This window comes from Pelecanus crispus, chromosome 28 (genome assembly GCF_030463565.1).
Source record: "Pelecanus crispus isolate bPelCri1 chromosome 28, bPelCri1.pri, whole genome shotgun sequence".
Lineage (NCBI taxonomy): Eukaryota > Metazoa > Chordata > Aves > Pelecaniformes > Pelecanidae > Pelecanus > Pelecanus crispus.
The window spans coordinates 1,870,153-1,898,032 of NC_134670.1; the positions used below are offsets into that span (position 1 = coordinate 1,870,153).

At 39.3% G+C, this 27,880-nt stretch overlaps 1 protein-coding gene across 1 annotated transcript; it reads right to left on the reverse strand.

Moving 5' to 3' along the window:
- Window positions 1–1,780: 1,780 nt before the first annotated feature.
- LOC104037760 (nectin-3-like) lies at window positions 1,781–26,358 on the reverse strand. Its single transcript, XM_075725267.1, has 3 exons — window positions 26,133–26,358; window positions 13,589–13,927; window positions 1,781–2,433 (listed from the first exon to the last, which is right to left on the reverse strand). Exons 1-3 carry the CDS (start codon window positions 26,356–26,358, stop codon window positions 1,781–1,783), a joined length of 1,218 nt encoding a protein of 405 aa, XP_075581382.1.
- Window positions 26,359–27,880: the final 1,522 nt, after the last annotated feature.

The window sequence follows — 27,880 nt, forward strand, 5'->3', positions numbered from 1 at the left end:
CCATTAATCCAAATGTGATCTTAAGTTGTTTAGGGGTGCTTTTCCATTTGGATTTCAAATAAAGCTGTTGTCTTAATCTTTTTTAAAGACATGCAGTCATAAGCAATCACAGTGTATTGTCTGCAACACTCAATACAACTATTTTTGTGAAGCTCTAAATGCTGTAAGCTACCAAAGATCATGAGGATAGGAAAGAACTTCCAGCATGAATGCTCATGAAGCAGCCGTAATTGTGCAGCCTATTTCATTTCAAAGGTAGCAGAGATTTTTCCCTTTTCAGGTTTCAAATACAAATAGCCTTATCAGCTTCATTTTCTCGAGCTAAACACTTAAAAATGGCACTTCAAAGGATCTACCATTCTATTTATGAATTTATCATTGTTCTGTAATTCATCTAAAATTATCTCATTCCTCCCTACATAATCAGCAGAATTAGTTTGGTGAACCTGCTCAAGACAAAGTAGAACTACCTCAGATGTCAAACAAGATGTCCTACATACAATGTTGTTTTAAAGAACAAGAACATGAACATGTTGTTAAATCAGTATTGATTATTTGCAGGGAAAACAAATCTACTGCGGTACAGAGACTGCACAATTTATCTAAACTCCCATTTCATAGATTCTGTAGTTGCACCACCAGAGAGTGTGTTTTCACTATACAACATAGCAATGCAAGTGTCCACTTCCCTACTAATAATCTGAAATTCTAGTTACCCTCTTCAAAGCAAGCACTGTAACATTCAGAAACAGCGTAAAACCGCTGGTTTAACTTCTGGTCATAAAAATTCTAGCAAATGCTTTGACACCTCTTAGCATGCTTAATGTTTATTGGCACCCAGGAAAATAAGCAAGTTTGCATTAGCCTCCAGCTTAGAAATGAATTAGAGTTTTCTTCCTAGTTGTGTCCAATTCTCCAGCTTTCAAATTCAATGGTAAGATTCCCATAAAGCCTCAGAAATGGATCTTTAAAATTGTACCCTGTGTACTTGTAAGAGTCGTCTTGTATTCATTAATGAGTTTTGACATCCTGCCAATTACAGGCCTAACAAAATATCTTACTGTATGTATACACACACTAGCATAAGCTTTAGAAATCAATGACTATAAAAAATAATTTTTCATCTTTCTCAAAGACAAGCCTTTGACCTGTTTACACAGTTACTCCTCAAAATCTTGTTCAGAAGTTACTTTCAGTGCAATGACTTCTTTTAAGCACATAGTTACAAGAAGGCTCATTAAAATGCTAAGAGGTATTCATTTTTGTGCAGAAAAAACTAAATATAAAGCTTTGATTCTGCTGTAGCTCATTTTAATTGGTAAAGTATTTGCTATACAGAAGCATTAAGTTTACCATGGTTGGTATCTCAATTGGAGTAATTCACTTAATCTGCAAAGTAAATGCCCAAAAGATTATATTTGATCATTGCCTTAGGTAAACTTCGTTTTAAATCAGAGCCAAGAGAGCCGCTTTTTATTCTTAAACAATTTTGAATGGCAACTTTAATTTAACCTTTTTTACCTCTGACATAGACCAATATAAGCACTCTGCATTAAAACTCAAATCTTTAACAGTAGTACAGCATTGGGAAAAAAAAGCAGCTCAAATACATTTTCCCTAGATTCAATATTTCCATTTGTCAAGTCACAATATAAAAACCTTAAAAAAAAAAAAAATCAGTTTCAAAAAGTTTATTCCTCCTCTTGTGTAAGTATAAACAATCTGAAAGTGATCAGCCAATGAAATGAACAGTAGGTACACGTTTAGTTTTCAGTGGTTACTACACATACCACTCCCTCCGAGATATTACCGAGCCATCTATGTGAGAAACAAAGTCTTCTTCATTGTCATCACAACATTCACCACCCATATACTTCATTCCCAATGTTCCACCTTCATAGTAATCCATTGGTCTTTCATAACGTTCCTGGTACCTGTTAATATTGTCTATATTATTCCACTCTGGCTTTTCAGGGTCTTCTAAATAATCTTTAGATATTAAGCTGTTCATTGGACGCTTTATTTCTTTTTTAATACTGTCAGGGTAAGAATCCACATCCTCTGACTGAAGAACATCTATTTGAGACTCTTTTTGCATGTCTGATGGTGGAATGTAGTTCTTAGCAAAGTAGTCACCATGGAATGTCTGTCTTCTCCTATAGCAGATAATTCCAACCAGAACACTGACAAGTATGAGGAAGAGAGCCCCACCCACCGCACTACCGATGACGGTACCCCAAGTGTCTTCCTGCATTGCTGGCAAGGTTGATGTTGGGAAATCTATTATTCTAGGTTCTGTTGCTAAACCTGTGATGCCATCAGTTGAAGGATGCCAGGGAACCGTGGGCAGTCGAGTGGTAGTAGTAGGAGGATCTAATGGAAAGAGCAAAGAAGTAGACAAGACACAGAAAAAGCACAGAATGTCAATGCAAGCTAAATCAGTTAAGGGTTTATAAGAAAGCAAAGTTGATGGGTATGTTCTACAAGAATAGTTTTTCATTCTTAAGTTTATGGCACTACAAAAAGTCTTATACTTTCCACAGGCTTTGAACTAGCTTCATTACATGTGGTTTTGAGCTATGCTACAGCAGGATAGGAAGCATGGGGAGAAAATAAAAATAATCTTTAATAGACATCTTGCCCTCCTCAAAGTAAGGAGATGCAGCTTTTCTGCTCAGATGTTCACTGTTCATAGTTCACTATTTACCTCTCCCATGGAAGAATGCTGTCTATTAAGAAAAACCCAAGCAGTCCTCTATCTTTCCAGCCAGCAGTTAGGAATACTGGATCAAATTAATTGATTATGCCACAGAGTCAAGTATTCCACACTGAATTCCCACTTCAGAAACTGTTCAGGGCACTTAGTATAAGAATGAAAAACTATGAGTTGTGTGCTCAGTCAGCAGTACATGAACTACTGATTTTTAAGCTATTCTCTCCAAAAACACTTGTTACATTAATACAACTTACTCAGCTTCACCTCGGGATTAGTGAAAGAAGCACAGTTAAAACATGGCATGTATTAATCTCAAAATAACACGTTGAGCAAGGAGCTTTCAGGATTTTAAAATAAAAAAACTAGAACATTTGAAGTAAAACTTATTTCTATTCATTTCTCCTAAAAGCAGTTTGATCCCTCATGCACAAAGAAATTTCCATATTCATTCCTTAATATAAAATATCAACTGATTTCATGTCAGGTTATACAAGTAAACAAGAGATTGCCAGATACCGAGCTTCTCCAGCACTCAGCTTTTTCCTTTTTTCGTTAGGTCTACTGGATGAATGCATCTGTATTAAAGACAAGGTTGCAAGTGAGGGGCTGATGACAACTGAGAAAGCCTCCTGAGATTACCCCAGTCAATTGCAGTGTTACATGCAATTCCAGTTTTTATTTCTCTGCCACACTGACTAAAACTGGCTTTTTGCCTCACCCAATGCAAGGTAATTTTAAAATCAGTAAAGCAACAAACACTAAACATGTTATTATAGCTTGAATCTTTTAGAGAGAATATTACAGGGACAGCCAAGTAGCTCATTATGTCATGTTATTTAGTTAAATGCCCATAAGCAAGATTCATGGAAATACTACTACCATATTACAGAGGTACCCTAAATTTACCACCAGGAAAAGTAAAATAGATAGAACTGGAGATTTGTCAAGCTTCCAGTTATTTGACAAATCATAACTTTAAAAGTCATATTTATGAATCTTTAATCTTACTACTCAGAGTCGTCCATACAATTCGCTCATACTAGACAGAATTGCCACATTTGTCATTATCACTATAAAACATACTTCAGACTGCACCTCACTGCTGAACACAACATTGTAAGCTTGACATAAGTAAAGTTTTACACACATTTTCAAAGCACAAAATTATATTACTTCACTATGTAAAAGTGGTGATTTGTTAGGGAGCTATACATAATGAAATTAATTTGACAGAAGACAGGAAACTGAACAAGGAAGATACACTACCAAAATGAACAAGAGGAATTCAGATTATGATTTTAGTAAAAACTGATTTAAAGTGAGTTTAATAACTTAACAAAGAAGTAGAGATTAAGGAATCCAAGTTTACCAGGGTTCCCACGCCCCACAAGTCCATAGGTCAAGAAGTTAAACTCAAAACTCTTCCTTGAAAATGTATTTTCTTTAGACACAAGATTTCTTAGCTTAAAATACAATTTCAGACAGTACCAGCAATATCTTCTTCCAGGCTACATATACTTTTTTTTAACTGGCTTTGTAATTTTTCATCTATTTCCCCTCTGATACTGAGGTCTTAGGTCTCATCCTCCACATCCACAATATAAAATACAGATTCACAAGTATGTAGTACTTGCATCCTGGCAAGTTTAACCAACACATATATAAAATAAACACAGTGGCAATTACACTATATTAATAAATTAAGATACCAGTGTTTTACAGAAGGCTTTTCCTTCAAAACAGAAGTTTCCTCTACCAGTTGTCAGGTTGTCCAGCTGCATTATCTACAAGTACTAGTTAACATATTAATCTTAAATTCATTGCAAATGTAGTACCAGTTCAGTGTGTGTTTGTATGTATTCCTAGAATACATAACCATGAATGCTTCTACTGTCTATTTGTGTCAGTATCTTTTATTAAGAATGACAAAATTAAAATCATCCCTGCTTGTTTATAACAGCAATTTCAACTAAGAACATGTGACGTTAAGTTCTGATGTCACCCAGAGCTTCCTGAACATAAAACTAGATTTATGTTTTTATTTCCTGCACCAAGCAACTTTCCCAAATAGAAAACAACATTAAGACCAGGAGTGCCAGAGTTCCTTACCTCTACTCCATAACATTTTGCTTGCAAATCACATCTCAAATGCTACCTCCAAATTAAGAAAATGCCACTGTTGTCAGTGTTTAATTATAACATTTCACATCATCACCAATACCTGTTTCTTTGAGTTCTTAATGCTTTCCACAAAAGTTAATTGTTTCAAATAGTACTTTATTCAAAAGCATCAATTTCCTACTGATTATTTTCTTAACATTTTACTTTAGGCCCCAATATTTAGCAGCTCTCATTTCTTTCACTGATGTAGGCTTGTGTTGTTGCACAAACCACAACAACATATCAAAGTATCCATGCAGACCAGGGAGCTGAAAGTGGCAGAAATTCTGAAAAATTTTGGGTTTAGGTTAAATGCATTTTGATTTCCATTTTTGTCTCTTACTATGTTCTGGGCCTTGTTCAAATCCTTATTACATATACTTTGTAGTAATGATGAGGACAAGTGAAGACCCACAAAAAATTTCTTCTGCTATTACATAGCTACCACCGTCATTAAAATAGGATAGGAGATATAACTGAAGAAAGCAAAAACCTATTTTCTGGTATGAAAGAGTTAACCCATCAGCTCCCTCCATACATAAAAAGAAGCCAAGTTTTCCTAGTTTGTGTCAAAGCTTTTGATAGTTTTCTACTAAGAAAAGCAAGATTTGCTCTTTTGAAGCTCTAATACCTTCTCAAACAAAGCACCATGGTCCTTGTGCACTATACTTAGTTTTCCCTCTATTACTTCTTTTCCAGACATTTCCCAGGAAAGTCAGTACCAATTTTCAACAGTTTCAGTCTGATATTTTTACTTTTCCTTAAATGACTATTAGTGATAGTTTTCCCAGCTCTTGCAATACGAACAACTTACCTTGGGCAGATGAGTTTCTACAATTAAGTTTAGTAGAGACATCCAACTACATGATACATCTCATGTCCCGAAACACTACATCTGTCCCCTCAATGCCCTTGCAGTACATTCTTGTTCAAATGTCCAGGACCCATCTTTGCTTCCATGGAAATTCAAAGCCAACAAGAAGCCAAGTAGAAAGATGAATATGCAAAGAGTTGGATGGATCATTCTTAGAACCAGACCACTACCTTCAAAATCTTAGGTTAAGTCCTGTCTTGGTATCAAGAAGCACACCATTGTAAAAATCAACTAGAGAACACAATATGTTTAAACTACAAACCATTTTGGATTTAGCCCACTGTGAAGTATTTCAGGGGTAAGGTGACCAGCTGTATAATAATAACGAAGAAGAAAATTCAATACTGGCACACATCTGCTTTGGCTAAAATTTGTCACACAAGCATTACAGAAATAAAGTTTTGGAAGGGAAGGTACGTTGGCTAGTTGTTGTGTATTAATACATACAGTCAAATTCTGTCTAGTTTCAAAAACCATGGTAAGAGTCTAGTTCTCCCCATTTAAAAAACAAAACACAAACCCCACATGATTCAAGATCCACACTTCGACTCCCACATCCCTTTCTTTGCCTTGTGCAAGACAAGGACCTGCTATCAATTACTTAATAGTCCAAAAGTGAGTTGGCTTTGCAGAAATTACAAGAGCTCTCTCTGCAATTCTCATTTTACTGAGTGGAAAGTGTCTGCCTGTATATGTATTACATGCATGTTTGCACAGAGACGCATTTACCTCTGCTTCTTAATCTGCTGTTATTGCTAAATTTTCCTCAGATGCTAAGTACCTAAAAATTAAAGGCTTGATAACTATGTAGCTGGGCATTATAGAAACGGCCCTTTCTTTCAACTGCTGAAATGCTTATGTTGCAACTCCCTTATAACAGTAGGGAAAGTAGCCTTTCCCTGAAAGAAGGCTTTTGAATACCTGAGATAAAATGATTTTGAAATTTATCATTGTCTCCAACCATTCCCACCCTAAAGTCAAGTAGTAGGTAAGGACACTATGTAACCCTCTCCCCACAAAGTGTCCTGCGTACACAGGTTCCACATTGGAGTTAAACATTTCCCTTCAGATCATCTTCAGTTTGTTCCCCCCCATTTTGCCAGCATGATAGACATGACGATTGAGATCAGCCTGAAGCAACTGACAATTTCTTTCATCAGAGTCAACCATCCATTTTCAAAGTTCAGTGTACTTTTGCAGTTTCTAGCTGTGATTTCCACGCACCAAGTAGAACATTTTGGCATTTCTTCGGGACACAACAGAAAAAACTGTTATCATTAACATAACCCCAAGCTTGCAAGGAATATTCAGGAACAGCATTGCAAGTTCAAAGCCTCCTATAACCAAGCAGCATGCAAGATAGGTTCGGATATCCTGGGACCCCCTTTTCTATACAGCAGAAAAAAGCTGTTTATCAATATCTGTTCCAATATATGCTTTAGAAAATACAAGAGTGTCTGTATTCACAATGCTCTCTCAGAAAAGAGGTCTGCATATGAAGAAACAAAAGCAAAACCCACAATCAGCCTCTGCTATGTTAACCCTGACAATATTTACTCTACAAGAAGGTGGCTGTACTTATAAGTCATATCTTCCTAGAATTGCTAGGATTGCTGGCTAACAAAGGCTACCTTTACTTTTAACAAAAAGTAAAACAAAAAGGCAACTACTAAATGGATAACCTTACAAAAATATATGTTTTCTATTCTATGCTTAAAGTACATCAAGTGCTTAAAGAATATACCTTATTACCAAATTAAAGGTTGTTTGTTTGGACAGATATTTAGAGTGGGTTATTTTCTACTTTGTTTCTCTGAATGCCTACCCTCTGATTTATTTACAGTAGGGTCACTAATAAAACAGCAGGGTTTTTATGCAAAGTCCTACATTCACTCTTCTAGATCTGACGCATCTCTAACAGAGCTGCTTTCAAAATTTGATTCCCTGCTCTCCAATACTAGCAACAACTAAAGCTTTCTGCAGTAAGCTCAAAGATATTTGAACTGATGTGCATATGAACCATTCTATCATCTGACAAAAAGAATAAAAAGCCTTTAAAACCTAGTATGGAGAACTTGACATTGTATAGCTTTGTTATTTGACCCACAGTTTGGTTTCCCTGATTTAGCATGAACATTACAACCTTGTTCCCCCCAGATCACTAGTAGTAACCTTTCCAATAGCTTCTGTAGTATAACTGAAATGCAGAAGTAAACACCCAAATTTACATTTAGTATCTTCAAGCATAAAGATACTGATTTTTGCTGTATCCTCACCCTGGCAAGATCTCCATCACAGTGAAATCAATTAAATTAGCAGCTGTCATAAGCTTCTCATGCCAGAACTCATAGACCCAAATCATTTCAGCTGGAAGTGAAGTTTCCTTTGAATTTTCCTCAAAAATAAATGACTACACAACTCCAGAATTTTTCCTCTACCCCTTTGTGAAGGGATACACAAGTCAACAAGAAGTCTTAACTAAGGTAGCAGAGATCTTCAAACCCAAAGCAGACTACTCAGTATGCTGCTTCATTTACCATGCTTTTAGGGAAAATAAAAAGTCTTCAAGTATTAAGTGATAGCAGCCAGAGAAGAGGATACAGACTGGTTTAAAAAGCCTAGCTTCTCTTAAGATTATCATTATTAGGAAAAAAAGTGCATACTTTGCTTTCTCAAGGGATATCTGAAATTTGTGAGATTGGCCAGTTCCATTTTGCTGTGTAATTCTTGGTTTTACACTTGTTGGAAAGACACGAAGTTGAACTATCCAAAACTACTCAACTTCATAAAATATACTTACTCCCAAGTCCAGTGTGTTCTGGTGCTTTAGTTTTTTTTATACTTCACAAATGGTTAGGCTTCTATTGTCACATCTCCCCATTAATCATGATTCTTGGACTACACACCAGCTACAAGATAACCAAATAGCCACATACTAGAAGTGGAAAGCAACTACCTATCCTTCTGGATTACTTTGTTCCAGCAACTGAAGCAAAACCAGCAGAAACCCAGCTACTCATTGTACTGTTTCACTCAGGGATTAAGACAAGTATCCTGTGAATTAATCCCAAGGGACCATTGGCATTTCACCTCTCCCAATGGGAAACAGTTTTACTGGTTGGTTTTCAACTTGGAAAAAAGATTACCCAAAGTCTGGGGTTTGGAGAGGGGTTCTGGCGGGCTTTCCCGCCCCCCCCCCCCTTTTTTTTTTTGAAGTGTAACTTTTATATACAGATTCTTTTAGCAGTCCTCTTTTGTCCAAGGGCCATTCAGTGTGCCACATCAATTATAATGAAGTGTGCCCTACAGACTTTCATTGCTCACAGTGGTGGTCATGGTGGGAGACACGTGAAGGAGATTGGGAGAGAATTAGAGAAGCTGCTTCACCTGTTCAGTAGGAACATTATGCTATGTTCAGGTTAAACGAAAAAGATGGTGGGGAGAATGCTTAGTTTGGGAAAGGAAGCCACTAATCCCACAAAGATCTGAAAGCAGAAAGGACCTGTTTCCACAATGTAAGGCTTCAAGGAAAGTGGCGGTTTCCCGCATCCCCTTTAAATAATCAGAGTAGGTAACATTGACTGAATGAACAGAGGTTATCAAAAGGTCAGTGCACATGGATCATCTCATTCATATATCTTTGGAAAAGTATAGTCACACAAATCCAAGGCAGTATTACAGCATGAATTATATTTGAGTTACAAGAAATGATGGCTGAAGTATGGGAGCTCTTTAGGAAGTCTCAACTAATTTGCACATCTGTGCTAGCCCTTCTACTGATTTTACACTACCTAATTTAAGCCTACTTACTCTAGATTCACCCTACATTCACATGGACATTCAGAGATCTCTTGTTGCTCAAGTCCTGACACTTCTTTACAGAAAAACAACATAATAAAGTATCAAGGGAAAAAAAAAAAAAAGGAGCCTTAAGTCCTATTGCATTGTTTCCAGGCCTCAAAGTTTCTTCTTGGTTTTAAGTACTTCATAAGCCTTTTTCAACAGCTAATGTTAGTTTTAAAACTAATCTTCTCCTGCCACTGTGCACAGGAGGTCTGGATGAAACTGGCAGGATTACAACACAAACAGGATTATTTCCATTTACCATTAAATTCACTAATTCCTGGGCAACAGCATGACACTGGGAATTGTCAGCCCCTTCTTCATCACAACTGACATTTACTTAAATATCTTCTTTCCAGAACAGTTTTTCTACTTTTAATTTTCTCTCCCCTTAAGACCAGCAGCCTTGTATTTCTGTGTAACTTATTGTCCTGGTTTCGGCTGGGATAGAGTTAATTTTCTTCCTAGTAGCAGGCATAGTGCTGTGGTTTGGATTTAGTATGAGAATAATGCTGATAACACACTGATGGTTTAGTTGTTGCTAAGTACTGCTTATGCTAGTCAAGGACTTTTTCACCTTGCCATGCTCTGCCAGGGGCACAAAAAGCTGGGAGGGGGCACAGCCAGGACAGCTGACCCAGACTGGCCAAAGGGCTATTCCATACCATATGATGTCATGCTCAGTATACAAGCTGCAGGGAGTTGGCTGGGGGGCAGCAATCGCTGCTCAGGAACTGGCTGGGTATCAGTCGGCGGGTGGTGAGCAATTGCATTGTGCATCACTTGCTTTGTGTATTATTATTACTATTATTATGTTATTATCATCATTACTATTTTACTTTATTTCAATCATTAAACTGTTTTTACCTCAACCCAGGAGTTTTCTGATTCTCACTCTTCCAATTCTCTCCCCCATCCCACCAGGGCAGGGGGAGTGAGTAAGCAGCTGCGTGGTGCTTAGTTGCTGCTGGCTGGGGTTAAACCACAACACTTATCCTGCCCCCTAATTCATCCTTTATTATTGAATTTGGGTTTTTTGTTCTGATGTATGGTTTTTTTGTTTTGTTTGTTTGTTTTTTTAAAGACCAGTCAGTTCACTAATTTGTTAACTACTTGATACTTCTTGTTGGCCTGGGATATTGTGCGGTACTTAAGAAGAATGTGCACATCTCACCAACTAGCTCTTTTCAAACACCATTACTTTATCAGAACTGTCTGAGAGGATCTATTTTCCTTACTGTCTGACATGCATCTTCCTTTAATTCCTTATTGTAACAATATCTACCTTAGTGTGTCTGGGATCTACTCATGGTGACAGACCTATATCTACCTTTGCCATTCTCATCCATGCAGCTCATATTCTTCACTCGTAGCATGGGTAAAAGTTAGCCTGTAGAAGAACAAGATCTACTTTACTAATACTGACGCTGAGAAATCTAGTTTAGCAAGACAGGAGGAGTCAAACCGAACCAAGTATTTAAAATAGTCATGTACAGTGTTCAAGCTAGTAACATAAACCAATGTTAGCTCTGCAAGATACCCTATCACACACCATCTCTTCTGCCTTCAAGCACCATTTCAGTCAGTTTAGTCAGCATCTTGAGAAAGAAACAGCTTAACATACAACTCTTGTTAAACTAAGGCAAAAAATTGCTAAGTTTGAAGAACCAAAGTTTTAGACAAGATCAATACACCTGTTTGACCTAAAAAGCATTTTCATATTTTCACTGTCTTAATCTCTTCTTTTACAGTGCATTTCCTGCTTTCCATGAAGCACTAAGCGAAGCAAACTGGGAGCAAGCAAAGTCACCAAATGCGCCAAGTCTGTTAAGCTTAAGTAGTGCAAGACAGAGGTTCTAAATACGATCTTAAGTGATCAGTGTACTGCAGCGAAATACAGAACATTATATCCTGTAGTTATTTTTTTCCTTCATTTGTCTTCAGTGCCTCTGCCTTACAGTGTACAAGCACCTACTACATGATTAAGTATGTCCACTACACATATGAAGGAAACATTCTTCGCTAAATAGCAACAGACAGGGACTAGAAAAAAAGGCAATGCTGCTTGGACTGGAAACAGTTTCAGCCCCAGGACATGAACTTTTCTCTCCTCACTTCAGGGAGAGATTTTTAGAAGACTGGGAGAATGCGGTCAGAATAAAGATGATTAAGTCGCATAAGGTTTTTAATTTTGATTGGAGCTATTCCATGCCTTAAGACTGAACTGAGCTTGGGACTGCTGAGCTCAGGCCACTAAAGCTCAAAAATTATTCAGTTACATGCATATTCTGAAAACCATTACTTCCCCAGTACTTTTACTGTTTAAGTCTAGAAGTCAGCATAGCAAAAAGTTTTCAGAAGGACAGAAAATGCTCTGCTGAGGCCACAGAAGGTAGGTTAAGTCCAACACAGGGTTGGTTACCCAGCTGTACACGCAAGCCAAGCAGCTGCTAACTAGGATGGAAAGGCATCTTTGCAAGTACAAGTTGGTTACTGCAATTCAGAGGTTGATACCAAGTCACTAAGATGCTTACAACTATCAGCAGCCATCTACATCATCAACTATGAAAAACCACTATGATCAGGACCACTGTATGCCTGACAAATACTTCTTTACCTATTCCAACTGCAAGTTTTGGCAATATATATCTGATCAAGCAAGTTGCAGTCCTCCTACATTTTCAAATGCAGAAAAAAAATAAAAGCCATACATTTGCCTTCTAAGTTCCTCCTCATGTTCTCCATAAACCTAAAATTTGAAGACCAAAATGGACACAACTACTAATGTGATTTGAAAAAAAAAAAATCTTAGAAATAGGGACTGACTAGAGATATGACAAAGAACAATAAAAACCTCCCAGCATATGTTGATAAGCTGAAACCTGAAGTCAAAAGATTGCTACAATAGCCAGACATAGCCACTTGTAGTACAGACAGAAGACAGGTGGAAAAAGAGAGCCATAAGGCTACGTGCTTTGTATATCACATAGAACTTCTTTGGTCAAATTACTTGTTTCAAATTGGATTAAGCCACTTGCTTTAATGCATTTATTTTGCCCCACCTTGTGGTGAAAACCAGTTTACATACTGTGCTACAGTCATCTAATTAATGTCATATAGTATTCTACTACCATGGAAAGCAGAGATCAAAGACCAAGAAGATTCTAAAAAGCACATTTCTTTAAAAAAAGTGTAGAAAATATCACTTGACTACTTGCAGTGGATACAAAAGTAACTTACTCTAAGAAGGTATAATATAAGGAGAGGGCAAGTCAATAGGTTTTTCATGTTTCAGGAAGGAGTAATCCTTTTACCTCATACTGCACTACCACCTAACTCTACCTGCGATTCAGTACTAGTCCTTTATGACAGCAATACTGAACCCTCAATGAGATGGACAAAATTAGTTTGCGTGAAAAACTCAGTTTACATAAGCTTCACATTATGACTATCCACAACCAGTCAATGGCTTAAATTGCCTCTTTCTTTCCACAACTCCCTGTGGTAGTCTAGGCAGTTTTGCTTCACATTTATACTGTGCAAAGAACAATCTACATCACCAACCCCAAGCAGCTACATTAACTTATCATATTAGCAAAAAATCTGTGAGGGAATTTAGGCAAGGTGGTACCTAAAGCTGTGTTTGGCAGCTTCTCAGCACACACACACAGAGGTCCCTAGTATCAACATTGCCAGGTTTAAGTTCTACAGCACTGTCCAAATGTTTGGGTTAGCACAATGCCTAAATAGGAATTGCTTCTTTATTTTTAATATCCGGACAATCAAAGAGCAAGTTCCAAAGAAGCAAGACCCAAAAGAAGTCTCCTGAATAAAGTTAGTAAGAATACCAAGACCTGTTATGAAACACTGGAGAATACATTTTTGTATTGTCACTGGGTTAAAAGGTGAAATACAACATATTAATAAGTTTGCAGAATTCCACTAACAAGTTTGTGCTATTAATTTCACCTCCTTTCATAAAGAAGTTGACTTACCTAGTACTGTTACAGTTGTTGACGACTGTGTATTTCCAAGTGGGAATGTAACTGCCTTGCAAATATATTCTCCTGCATCAGAAAAGGTTACATTTTTTAAGACAATTGTTGCATCGGTAAGTGAGTAGTTTTTAAATGACACTCTTCCTTGGTATTCTCCTTGAACAGATATTCCATAATCGGGATGATGAACAGCAATAGTCTGTGAACTTTTACCATGTATCTTCTCCCAAGAAACTTGTGTTATTGTTTCATTTACATCAATTATGCATTTCAGTGCAACCTTCTTCCCCCAAACTGCTGTCACATGTGGATCAACAATTGGTCCAGCTAAGGCACCTAAAAACAAAGCAATCATTAGTTGGTACACAAGAAGATTATGCTCTAAGTCTTCACATTAAGCTTCAGTAATTAGCTTGCCTTTTTCAAAGAGAATTCCTACTTTCTTCTGGATTACCGTATTCTTGCTGATTCACAGCAATGTGGAAACATTACAAAAGCATGCTTCAAGCAGAAACATCAAAGCTAGGTGTACATCAACCATTCTTCAGAGAATACTATCACTAATACACAACTTTCTGTAAAAATTACCTGATAGTTGTGTAACTGGTGTATCAATCTTTTGGGAGTTTAACTAGATATGAACATTGTGTGTATTCAGATTTACTGAAAAAAACCCAGTAATCAGACATGGTACTTTAGCAGTCTGATTACTGATCCAGACCATCAGGTAAAAATCTAAGTTAAATTACTGCACTTTTTCTACTTTCAAAAGGTAAGCCTCCTAATAAAGATTATTTAAGGAGAAATGCATAAGTGAAACTTCTACCACTTACCATACCAGTAACTACTTAAAAAGCAAAGCAGCGAGTAAAAAGAATAAAAACAAAACCCCATAAACTACTCCATCTTAACAATGACAGTCAATCGAAGAATTTGATTTTAGCTTCGGTATCCTAGTTTCCAATAAAGATATGTACCATTATGCATATGCAATCTTTCTGCTACACTGTAGTGCGGTGTCTTCATACTAGCTCTTCCCTCTATATTAACACAGTAAATATGCAAGAGTAGGTATCACCAGTGTTTACTTAAGATTCAGTGTATTTCTGTTCAATACCTAAAATATTTTCCACAGTAGCAACTGCATTCTGAGCTCAGCATTTTATACCACCTCCTTTCAAGAAAGGAAATCCACCAGGACAAAGCAGTTCATTAAACCACAGGTTCACAATTTCTTTTGCCAAAGAGATGCTCCAGCAACTTCAATCATTCGCTCCCTTGGAGTAAACTAACATGATGGAAAACAATCAAAGTCTTAGTCCACACTGCATTTATTTTTACTGTGCTTAAGTTTTAAACAGAGCCATTTCGACTGCTCTGATTTTCTCTTCAGTTATCAAATCAGTACTCAAGCTGTTACTGAGAAACCCATGCAACAAGATTCAAGTCTAAATTTTAGTAGCTCAGTTTTCACAAGCATGAAGAGGTCATTCAACTTGAGACAGTAACTGCCTTTTCAGTCAACAAGTTCTTACAAAAGAGAAAATGTGTTCAGGAAAATATTCTCTATATGCCTTTATGTACGAGTCCATTGTTGAAAGCTTTCCATTTCCCATCAATTGATTTTTCAGTGTTCAAACCATAACTAAGTCAAGGAAATCACCTGAACAAGTGATTTAAAGAGATTCAGCTACGGATTTCCTCAGTATAAAACTACTGACTATGCCAATATTATGAAAACATTGAGTTGCAGAAATAAATCAAACTTAGCCAGAACTTTATACCAAGATTGTTGATATGCCGGTTACTAAGAGAGGCTGGTGACGGCTTAAAAAAGCACCAGAAAACTCAAAAAACTGAATAAGTTTCATACAGAGAATATCCAACATGACTAATCCACGAATAATGAAAGAACATTTTATCTAGTCTCCTCACGCCTCTTGAACAAATACATATTGTTGAGACAGACACTGGAAAGAGGGCAATTATACGAACACTAACTGAAACACACAGAATTCTGCCCAAACTTTGTCTCCACGTGCCTTTGCCACATTTCAGCATGAGGTGGAGTGTTCCTTGAGAAGTATTTAACTATTGCTTTCTACCTTGTATATAAATAAGGCTCACAAGTTACACTTCCACGACCTATTTCAGAATGTACAAAACATACATATTCTGCAATGTCATTTAAATAAAGGAAAATACACTTTTGTTCAGAAATCAGCAATTTGCAGTATTTAAATCTAGTGAACCTTAACCTGTACTGAACCTTAATGTAATGATCAGCTGTATATAACTCCAAAAAACTTAGTACAGAAAAGCCCTACAAGTAAATTTACACAAAAGCTGCTTGGACTTCTGGGAAGGTAACAAACTGAATTAGAAAGTCATCCTAGTTAGTGGAACACACAGGCTGTTCTTTTTCCTTTTTTTTTTTTTTTTTTTGACAACTCTACTTCCAATAATTAGAGGCTTTAGCTATATAAAGATGACCAGAGTACATTTAAAAAGTCAATACTCAACTAACAGTTATCCCTTTTTTGAAGATGTGAAAATATTTTTTCCATCAAGGAATACTTCTAACAGCTCATTTGTGCCATGAGAACACTGTGTTCTCACATGAACTGCATGAATATTTTCAGAATTCAAACTTCTTTTATTGCTGCTACTTTCAAGATTTACAGACCAGACTGAGCAGGCCTCATATACATATATGAGTTCTATACACTTGCAGCTATAGAACATTAATCACTTACATCTCATTGTTCACTCACCTTCTCCAATAAAGGAAGTAGAGCCAATAGATCATTGCATCAAGTATTACACATTTATCTCATCTTCTGACACACGTTCAGACTCCAAGACAAAAATCAACTGGTCTATGCTAATCATTTAACTTGATTTTACAGATAGTTTATATAACAGTATATATACTCCGAAGTGTTTAGAGTTTTAAAAATAGTTTAAAGCTGATGTGAGAACAACCATATCTTTCATTTGAAATAGCATCTCTGGTTTTAATCTTCAGTTATCATTATTTAACTAACCTCTTTTGGTTGCTGAGCAATCAAGCTAGCAGTTTAAACTAGCAAGTGAATTACTGTGCTGATATTCAGGGCTCTCCAAAACTCAGGACTCTAAGACAGGTGTTCCCTTTAACATAGATTTTTTCTACTCAAGAGTCAATATTTTGCTCAAAGATTGTACTTGAATAATGAGTAACAGCTACATGTCTACTCCAAAATAAAGCTTTAGAGGCTTACAATGCACAAGATTCTGAAGAACAAGACACTTCAAGGCCACATTATTCATCTCAACTGATCCAAGGTACTGATGCATAGGACACAGTGTTTTAATAAAAGCCTAGCTCTCCTCATCTTGAAATCTAATACTGAAATCTGACCTTCTTTGCTTGCACTTTTGCAATACTAAATTCTTGCTTATCATTCTCAACATCCCTTAAGGAAACAAGTTGTAGTCACTTACTAATCAAGATCTTATTTTGCAACTTCAAGGCAAAAACAGCATCATGAGTTTTTCTTACAATTTTCTTTAGATTTGACAAAATTTTTGTGGATCTTTTTTCCCTTTTCTTTTTGCTCACTTGGAAGACAGAAAAAATAGCTTATGTCTTCCCCCTCAGCTCCTCAACCATGTATGCTCTGACAGGTCATATGTTCCAACATGTCTTTGAAACATGGAATGAGGTTCTTGCATAACCTGCTTAATTGAAGACACTGTCAAATGACTTTTACTGATGGGTTACAATAATTACTTGAGTATCATATTGCAATATGGCACCAAATCCCATTCATTTCAAAGCTTTGAACCTAACTGTATCGTTCAGCCTGTACAAATGTTTTAGAAGTCCTTGTCTGTACCAGTCAGCCAGACTTCCCCCTTTAATGAAACAGTTGATACTACTATTCAGATTGCACAGGCAACAGACAGGGGATTTACCTTGTTTTGATCAGCAAGAGCTTGTCCAGTATTGTTTCATATGCAGCCTGGTATTATTGACATCTCCAGTACCTTTAGAAGTGTCAGTTTTAGCTACGTCCCTATGCACTAACTGATGTTTTAATTACACAGTGATCCAATCCGTGCTGGTAATACTTCACATCCAAGTCTAATCACAAAACTAGCTTGTGTCAAAAGTTAAGAGAAATTAAGCAGGTGGATACTCCTAGTTGATCTACTTGACACACCTATTTTCCAATCTATTTGCAAACATACTAATAAGACTCTTAACCTATTTCACAGATAACAGTTAGCTGCATGCAGACACTGACAGTCCACATCTCAGCTTCTCAAACTGCAACAGTTCCTCTATCCCTAATTTTACCAACTTAGAGGATTTTTAAGAAAAAAAAAAAAAAGCAGTCATTCACTGTTCATGGCTCCCCACTTACTTATTAACAACATGAGACTGCCCTACCTCAACTTAAAGTCTTAAGATAAAAGTACTTTGAATGCTGAACAATGGATTATCTCATTTGAGTGCAGGGAGGGAAAGCATGAGCTTTTTGCTCTAATATTTTTGGTAAAACACCTTCCAGAGGAACATGGTTTTGGCCCTTTGAGTTCTGACACCCTCTGCCCCCTCCCCAAAATGAGCTGCAGTATCTCTTCATTTTCCCACCCATCCTTCACATCACCACACAGACCAGATTTCATGGTCCAGCACTGCAAATGTATCTGTCCAAATTGTACAAGCTATTGTTTGATTTCAGGTAACTGCTAGATTTCATCATTTTTTCAAACAAAATGTTTTATCAGATTTATACTGTGTTCACTAGCTCTCCAGTTTTAGACCGTTACAAGAATCTTACTCCAAACAGCAAGGTGAAAGGGCTAAACCTCTGACAATACCTGACTCAGATAGTTTTAGTTATCTGCTGAGACAGATATTTCGAAGAATGTGACTCCTTGTCTGGCAGGATTAATAACAGACCCTGAGCAAGCTCCTTAGGCTTCCTGTGTAAAACACTGATAACATAGACTCAGGACCCCCGTGCTGAGATAAGCACTCAAGGAGCTGGTCTCGTAGCATTCCAAGGCCAAAGGACTGATGAGCTAATTCGAATGACCATAAATGAACAAAGGAAGCCCAAAAGTTCAACTAGTGGACAAGTGAAGAAGACTATTGGAGACAACCAGAGGACCCCCCAAAGACCTCCAAAGAGGGCGATTATGCATGCGGATTGGACATTTGCATATGATAATGACCTCATGTTTATGTAGATGAATCCTTAGAAATCCTATGAATATGTATAACTTGATAGTATAAAATCTCTGGAAGTTTGCCAAATCGTTGGAGCACTCCTGGTGGAACGATCCCCAGTGCTGCCCAGCGCTGTAATAAAGAATGCCTGCTTAATAGTAACTTTGTTGCTATTGAGTTTTATTTCGGGAACTTTCTGAAGACTCCGTTTCCTCTTACGGAGAGGTTCGGACTTTAAAGAATAGTATCTGCGAATTTTTGTATCAAAGGCACTTACTATTATCACTTAACTTGTCAAAAAGCAGTTTGAAGAGTAAACAAAACAAAAGAATCCCTAAAACTCACTTCTAGCATTAAAAGCCACAGAACTAGGAGCTATGTTCACTAGTAATACTTAACCAAACTTCTCTCACTAACTAAAAAAAGACACTGAGGAAACACAGGGTCTTGAAAATATAATGACCTTCTTAATACAATAAAGTGCTCATGCTACGAAATGACAGAGTAGTCTCCACACTTCCAGCCTTGTTATTTGTTGTAATAAAGAGCAGATTTAGAGGTTTTCTATATGGAACAGCCATGCACAAGTCTAATTACAAAAGCAATCCATTTTGTTACCTGCTACAGAACCGTGGCCTGCTTAATAGCACACCACTGGCAAGACAGAGAGACCACACTGCCACTTCCTAGCCACTTACTTTGCGCTAGCTGTCAACTATTTCCACAAGATAATAAAGACAAGAGCAGAAAACCTGAAGTTTTTCCCTACATCAGCCAGTTATTCAGCTCATGGGCATATGCACACACTAACACAAGGAACTTTCCAATCAAGAGTGGAGCAGAACAATAAGAACATCCCATTTTGGCGACAGCAAGTTGCTATGTCAGCAGAACTTCCCATGAAACACGCTTAAGGTCAGGCTAAGCATTATTGTTAGGTCAGTTTAACTTTAGCTGACATCACAAAGCTTAGACTCATTCTTCCAGCCCTCCCTCTCCTGTATGAGCACTCACCAGGTACCTAAGAGAGAGCTCAACCTACAAAAACACTGACTTGTTTTCTTCCTGATCTAGCCTTCTGAGTTGGCTCATTCCCTGTTCAGTCAATCACAAGTGGCAATGCAACAGAGGCAACAAGAGCACAGCCACACATTCTAGTGGCATTTTAAGATTTGTTTAGATAGAGAATCAAACCACTTAAGGACACTGCAAAAAACAAGCCTGAAACCTCAACTTGAGGCTTTATAAAAACACATGCTTAAATTACCGGGAAAGAGACAATGTGTGTCTTTTGAGTGCCAGAGTACGATCAAATTACTGTGTCAAAAAAAGATCAGAACCGAGGAATGGAAGAGATTCAAGACTGAGTAGTACAAAATGCTTCAACACTAGCTTCCAATTAGAACTGTTTAGCAAGTACTTAGGGAAAAAACTGCATTTACATTAAAGAGATAGTATTACAACCTAGTGTTGTTCTTGCCTAAGGATTTGCTTTATCACAGTCCTTGCTTGAAGTGGAGATAAGAAAATCCGGCCATTCAGTTAGCATCCAATTATCAGGTCCCTAAGAAAATTCCTCACAAGAACTTCTGCATTAGTATCTATATACCAGTCAGTATAGCACTCATCAGGATTAAAAAAAAGTTCAAATAATCCTGTCTCAATACAACACATTAATTCAAAGTTGGAAACAAGAAGTCCAAGTACAAACAAACAGTGCTAGAGCAAACTACTCTGTCATCACACAGCTCATCTTTAAGAGGCAACGTACCAGGACTCCAGAGCAAGCAGGCAACGCAAGCAATCTCAGCGCTCTCACTTCTTTGCAGACTTATCTAGCCAGTCTGTAGCCATATGTTCTGATAAAGGACTCTGTTTGGAAAAAGTTACATTCAACCACAGGACAGCAGGTCAAGCTACCTCCACAGCAACAATGCGGTGTAACACTGGATGGAAAGTAATACTCTTCAAGTTTATTGCTCTTCAACAGATAACCGAATCAATGCTAAAAAAGGACAACATTTACTAACAGCACTGCAGGAGTTGGCACTTAGTGAGAGTACCTTCTACCAGTTTGTATATCACGGTTTTTATTTCTCTTACCCTACATCCATTCACTGCTGATTTTGTTTCCAAAAAATTGAGATTTGGGCTTTTGATTCTAGAGCTTCTAACTCAATTTTTGAGTTCCACAAATGCCACTCATTAGCCCCACATACTGCTTACTGAAGCAACACCCCCCACAAATCATTTTCCCTTTTCACAGCAGATGCATTTACATCTGTGATTTTCCATAACTTAAAAGCTCTACCACCAGCACCTGAAGGATTATCAGCTAGTACAGATGCTCTGTAAAGGCAACATATTTTTGCTTCGCCTGCTACAGAACAGTTCTTTGTTTCCCAATATCATCCTGGGAGCAATACTACATAAAGGGGGTGGGAAAGAGAACAACCTAGATTTGACCATATTTCTAAACAGGATACCCGACTCTGTAATCTTACAAGAAATAAATCCTGCTAGAGCCTCCTTTTGTTCAATATCAAACAATCTTCACATTCTGGGACATAAAATTAAGTTATTTAAGGAGGCAAGACAGAAACACATTGTTTAAATCAAGAAACTGTTCAACCTTTACGTAGCACCAGTGGCTAAACAATCATCACAATTCTTTTATAATACTCACCATTCAGATCTTAACAACATTACACTTCACTTCCATATATACAGGAGTTCTTGCACACCAGAAGCCAAAACATTCATTGGCATCACCACTTTTCATTCATCCTAGGATTTGTGATCACTATAACGTGCTTTCACCCTGTCCATGCAGGCTTTATAACCACCTCTTTCAGAGCAACTCAAACTTGTACTATTTCCATACAATGCTACAGATAAATTGAAACTGTCTTGTCTAAAATTTAAATAACAGTCAGGAACTATAAGCCTATACAATATATTTTATTAAAATTTAGCATCTACATTTTGTTATTTTGTTTTTATTTTACATGAGCACCACAGTTTAACAGTGATCTTGAACACGACAGACCTACCACAATGAAACGGAGCTAAGAACTGTTCCAAAACAGCACAACACATACTGAGTTATCCTGAAGTACTTGGGCTTGACAAGCTTCTAGCTTCATTTTTTTTGCTAATTATGAAGCAATCCATGTTTAACTCTCCGTCTATTTGAAATTACTGTTATTTCTACCAGTGCAGTTGCTCTGTTTCTTCACACAGCAGTTTCATACGCTGCCCTACGTACCACATAGTTCACCAACGTTTCATTCTCTCCAACTATTCAAATACCTACTATAGTACTCCTATTCCTTCTCTTACTATGGTCATATCAGTTCACCTGGTGCCTTTTTGAAAGTGCATCTCTCCATACCATTTTCAAAAAATAAATGCATATTGAGACATGAATTTCTAAACTATCATCATTGCCTTTTACATACAATGAGGAAAAAATACATTTTTTTTATATTATATTTGTTTATATTATATCTGTCTTTTTGATCACCACCACACTTTCCCATTTCCAAGGTAGTAACCTAGGTTGCTTGACTAATTTTTGTCATGACTTAACCTGAAAATCATAAAAAAAGTTTCTAGTCAAATAGACTGTTCTGGTCAATAGTTACTTGGGAATTTCTTTTTTCTATTTGCAACTCCATTTTTGTATATAGTACGCTGTATACTTGTATTTATCCACATCTTTATAATCCAACCCTTCCAGTTCCACTAATTTGGAATTCTGTACTCCAGACTGCTTTAAGGGAAAAAAAAAAAAAAAGGTAATTTAAAAACATACGCCCCACAAACACTTCTTTTTCTAGTCTTACTGAGAAGCTTAATATAACCAACAATTCAAACTGAAAAAAAAATTATTTCCTCAATGAAGTCCCTGAGAAATGCATCTTGTATGTTTATCCTTTCTATTCACCTCACTTTACAATTTTTCTTAGTTTTTAATTCATGCTTACATTCAAAAAAATTTGCAAAAAACTTATCACTGTGTGCAAACTAATGAGGCACTGAAATTATGAGGAATTCATTACTTAGTAGGACACAGGTCCTCATATACAACATCACTGAGTATACGTTGTAGCAAATATTTTTAAGTTTTTTTTATAGATTAAAGGTTATGATAGTGTTTCTTACAGATGGCATACATCTCCGCAGTTTAAAGCTACAGTAAGCTTATATGATCAAATTTAGTAAGTACTTCATTGCATCACACACTGTTTGACCGAGAAGTAGAAGAAGTGGAATTACTTGTACATGCAAGCTGAACCTGATGGTCTCACTTTCCTAAAAAGAGCACTATTTATTAAAGCAGGTCTATTTTGATTCAAAAATCTGAAAGTTGCTGTTATTTCAGATTCCATATACATTTTCTCTCTTCCCTCCCCCTTCAGTTTGGGTTTTTTTTGGTAATATTTCTCTGAGGAATTATAGATCAAATAAATCATCATTTCCAGCTGTCAGTTAAAATGATTGCATAAAAACTGATTTGATTTTATACTGAAGGTTTCTTACTAGGGTTTGGTTTTTTTTTTGTGGTGCCGTTTTCAATTCTTCCTTTTACTAGCATTATCAGAGTTGGCCAACCGGTAGGAAGTATGGTAACCAAAAGCAGTCAGCAGTTTCAGGTTCTGTCAACATCTAATCATGCTCAAAATGTATTTACAAGCACTCTTAAAAGCTACAATCATTATGTAATTTTTCCTTCACACTGACTTGTGACAGTTACAGAGATAAGGAAAACAATTGTGAGAAATTTCAGGGTCAAAAAAAGTAATCCAAAACCTAAGATGCTGATGAAAAACCATCTTCCCCTGCTTCTTACCTCACGGTCCAAAAGTCACTAGTAGTTTCTTAAGTTTCGCCTTTTATCCATAGATTGCCCTTCAAAATTTTGTGCTTGAAAAAGAACATTATTTCAACACAACATTCCCACTTTTGGCAGACGTTCTGAACCCTTATCAGTCAAGTTCACATACACGAAAAGGAATCTGGGAAGACTGACATCTGAATTACACTCATGAAGACTCAAATAGTAAGCCACCGCATGACACAGCACACGGATGCTCTTAACTTCATTGTTACCATTATCTTCACATTTACATGTAAAAATAGCTTGGCAAGGTTATGTCAAGTCCGCAACTTCACCTTTTTAATCACAAAAGGGCAGGAATCACCTTGAACAAAGAGAGGGGAAAAAACTGCTAGTGCGAGGAGTTTGCCAGCCCTGTGAAAACTAAGTCTTCAAGCCTTAAGGTTTTGAAATGCGGCACCTTCTTAATATTGAAAAAGTCAATTTACCACAAATAAAGCCAAATACTAATAAGTGTGTGTTATCAACTAAGAGCTCCATAGTTTTATGTGTGGGAAATCAAACAGTTGGATGTATTTTAAAGAAGAAGAAAAATAGGTCTTTAACACTTTTTAAAACATTCAGCCAGGTAGCTCTAGAGAACGTGCAAGGCGGCAATAGATCTTGTTTCAGTTATTTCAACAGCAACTTAGTTTAATAGCTAACAATTTATTAAAAAAATAAGCAAGCCATCAATTTAGAGACTTAATCCTGTAGCCAGGACATACTTTATGCAACACAGAAGAATTTCTGCATAAGCAATTCCACTTTCAGACCGCTTCACTAACACAGTTCATCTTCTCTAAAGAAGCATCCCAGTAATCTCTGGCTAAGGAGACAGTCACCTAGTCCCACAGAACTCTTGTGCTATAACAACTATTGCAGTTGTTATTCAGCTTGACTAGCACCAAATCTGTCCTCTCAACAAAATTTATGTGAGCACACTAGGTCTCAGTAAACTGAAACAGTAACATGAGAACAAGCTATGACGGTGAACTACTCTTCCTCCTCCGACATAAACCCCATGTACATGAAGACCCAACCTTCTGTCTTTCCCATAGTTGCCCTTCTTTAGGGACAGCTAGAACATATGCAATTTAACAGGGTTCTCTTTCAGCAAATGCATATGTTTAAGCTTAAATTAGTAATAATCATCTTTTCTGAAAGCTACATCATTGCCAGAGGGGGGAGACTATTACATGCAAGAGCACAATCTTACAGCACCAGCGCCTCAACTCCCTCCCTGAAAAAGCATTTCTCAGATGCTATACAACCGCTTTATGGTGGCGTGGCTTGCAAGTTCCTCGGTATTTTTATCGCGTGAACCTCCAGAGACTACCTCCTCTAACTTGTTCCTCCTTCCTTCAAGAGAAAAAGGACACGGTGTATCCTATAATAAAATATCCTTGCCAACTATTCATTACTGCATTGGGAATACAACAGCAGGATGATGGTTTTCGAAGCGCTCTTGCCCAAGTCCACTTTTTTTTTTCCCTCATCTTCCACTGCTGTAAAAATGACAGTACACACATTACATTGCATGTAATAAGAAAAGAAAAACAACACAAAACACAAACAAATAAAATCCTGCTCCGATTTAGTTTCCAACTGCTACGTCGCCTGCTTGTTTTCCACAGGAAAAAGCACGGGGGGGTGAGGTGGGAGGGGTGCTGGTGTTTTCCTACAAGCGGTCACGTCAAGCCAGACGGGAGCCCCGTACCGCAGTGCGCCGGCGGGTGCCGCTCAAGATGAGGGTGATGTAGAGCACACAAATCCATATTCCCAAAAAGAGAGAAGCGATCTAAAACCGTGAGCCTACAGTAACTAGCACGGATTTCACCCCAATTAAGAAGAAACAGCGATGCAAGCCAGCAGCAGCCGAAGCAAAGAGCGTACTCTTCCTCCCGCGAAGTACAGCCGGAGATCAACCAAGAGCCACCCTTCTGTCCTTCCCACTGGCTGGAGGCCGGGGGGGGGGGGGGGGGGGGGGGGGCGGGGAGCGGGGACAACCGGGAATTTCCGCAAACAAGCGAAAGCCCGCCGGTCAGGACGGGAATTACGGCGGATAACCTGCCGCCCGCCCCGGGAGGGGGGGGGAAGCCCCAGCCCCGCCGCCGGCGGACAAACTTCCCCCGCTGCCCCGCCCCGGCCTGCGGCCACCCCCGCCGGGCGGCGCGGAGCCGGCAGCCGAAGAAACTTCGCGGAGGGACCCGGCGGGGGCGGCCCCCGGCCCCGGTCCCCGCCGCGGCAAGTGACCCCCGCGGCCCGCAGAACGGCCCGGCCCGCCCCGCCGCCGCCAGCGGGGGCTCCTCGGGGAGCAGGCGGGGGAAGGCGGCCGGGGGTCTCCCCGGCGCAGGCGCCGAGCCCCCCCCTCCTCCTCCACCCGCCCCCTCACCCTGCCCCGGCCGCCAACGCGAAAAAAAAGTTTCACTTACTGCAGCAGAAGCGAGAGAGAACCAGCCCCAGCAGCCCGAGCCCCGGCCCGGGCGGCACCGCCGAGCGCAGCCACCGCCGCTCCTGCCTCCGCCGCTGCCGCCGCCGCCGCCACCGCCGGGGGGAGGCACCGCCGCCGGCCGCTGGAAAAAGTTCCCGGCGGGCGGGAGGAGCCGGCGAACGGGAGAAACCAGCGGCAGCCTCCGCAGCGGCTTCGGCCCCTGCCATGCTCCAGGCTGGGCTCCCAGTCGCCGCCGCTACGACGCCCACGCTCCCGCTCCCGCTCCGCGCCCAGCCGCCGCCCGCCCGCACCGGGTGCGTGTGTGGCTGCGCGCCGCTCCCCCCCTCAGAGCGCGCCGTGCCACCCCGCCGCGGGGAGGGGGGCAGAGGGAGGCGTGGGCCCTGTGCATCTACTTCGCCCCCCGTCCCCCAACCTTTGCTACCCGCCCCGGGGCCAGTCGCCTCGCCCCCCGCCGCTCCCGCCCCGCTCTGTGGGCTTGCGGACGCGGGGGGGGGTTGGGGGAGGTGTCCCCTTGGCAACGCGGGTGGCTGGTGGGAGGGGGTGCCACAGTGTCCTCCCCCGGGGGACTGTTGGTAGCAGTATGAGCCCTGCGCAGAAATCACTGAGGAATACCAAATATGGCCCCGTGCAGCCCTCGCGGAGAGGCCTGCGGGGACCCGGGGGGCAGCAGGGAGGGCTTCTGTCACGCTAACGCCTGCGGGGATTCTCGGCTGTGGCACAGCACGTAGCTTTGCTCTGGGCAAGGCTGTCGTCGATGAGGGCAGAGCTGCTCCGCAGGGAGCGATGATGCCCCAGCCACAACGCTGTAATAAGGTGGCAGGGCAAGGTGGTCGCTCTCGAGGTGAAGAGGGCATTCGTGCCTTTGCCCAAGGTCCCAGGAATCCAGCTAAGGGCTGTCTCGGAATTAGAGCAGGCTGTAAGCAGGTCACAAAATTAAAGGTGACTTTTCTAGGAAGTGCAATTTCTTTGCCGCATCTCAGCACTGATCTGAACATCAGTGTTGTGAGCACAGTGTCAATGGATGTATCCCCAAATCAGATTTTTCAATAGCAAAGTACAGAAGCTCGAAAAGAATTGGGTTGAGAGTCTTGCTTCTTTGCAATCTAGGTGTGCTTTTTCATTTCAGGTACACTATCCGTGCAAAACTTCAAGGCAAATATTGAATAGCTGTATATACCATACCTGCTGCTGAGACATCCACTGGGAGCAGGTTCCATAGAAGCCCCGCATTTTCCTCAGTACAGTGTAATATTTGATACTTTCCTTCAATGGTGGGCATGAACAGCAGTTTCTCTCAAAGCTATGCATGGCTAAGTTTATCAGATGCTCACAATAGTATGTTCATCCGGTCTTCAGCTGCACTGAATGTTTGCCAATTAGCTGGCCTCATTAATTTGTAACTGTGAAACAAAACAGAATTCAGGCAAAGAGTTACTAGAGGCAAACCGCTAGCTGTGATGGATGTTCGACATTCATCAACATTTTGCTATGCAAACCAACATAACTGAGAGGACTCTCAAAGTTTTGTGAAATCAGTGTAATTCTGTAAGTCTAATCCTCAGCTAGTACAAAACTGTTTTCCTGTCAATTTGCTCTGGGACTGGGATCAGGATTTCTCAGGTGGTACACAGGGTTTTGTCCAAAAGTGTGTAAACAGATTTGTATGACAGTTTGCTTAAAGGAAAAAAAAGAGGTTTTCCTACTCTGCTGACACTTTTGAAGCCCGGT

Bases quoted from the DNA above. Each gene is read 5' to 3' on its own strand.
- LOC104037760 (XM_075725267.1), bottom strand. From the start codon at position 26,358: ATGGCAGGGGCCGAAGCCGCTGCGGAGGCTGCCGCTGGTTTCTCCCGT. The intron at 13,928-26,132 runs GTAAGTGAAACT...CTTTGTTTTTAG, and splicing joins TCTCTCTCGCTTCTGCTGCA to GTGCCTTAGCTGGACCAATT. The intron at 2,434-13,588 runs GTAAGTCAACTT...TAACTGATTTAG, and splicing joins AACAACTGTAACAGTACTAG to CTTGCATTGACATTCTGTGC.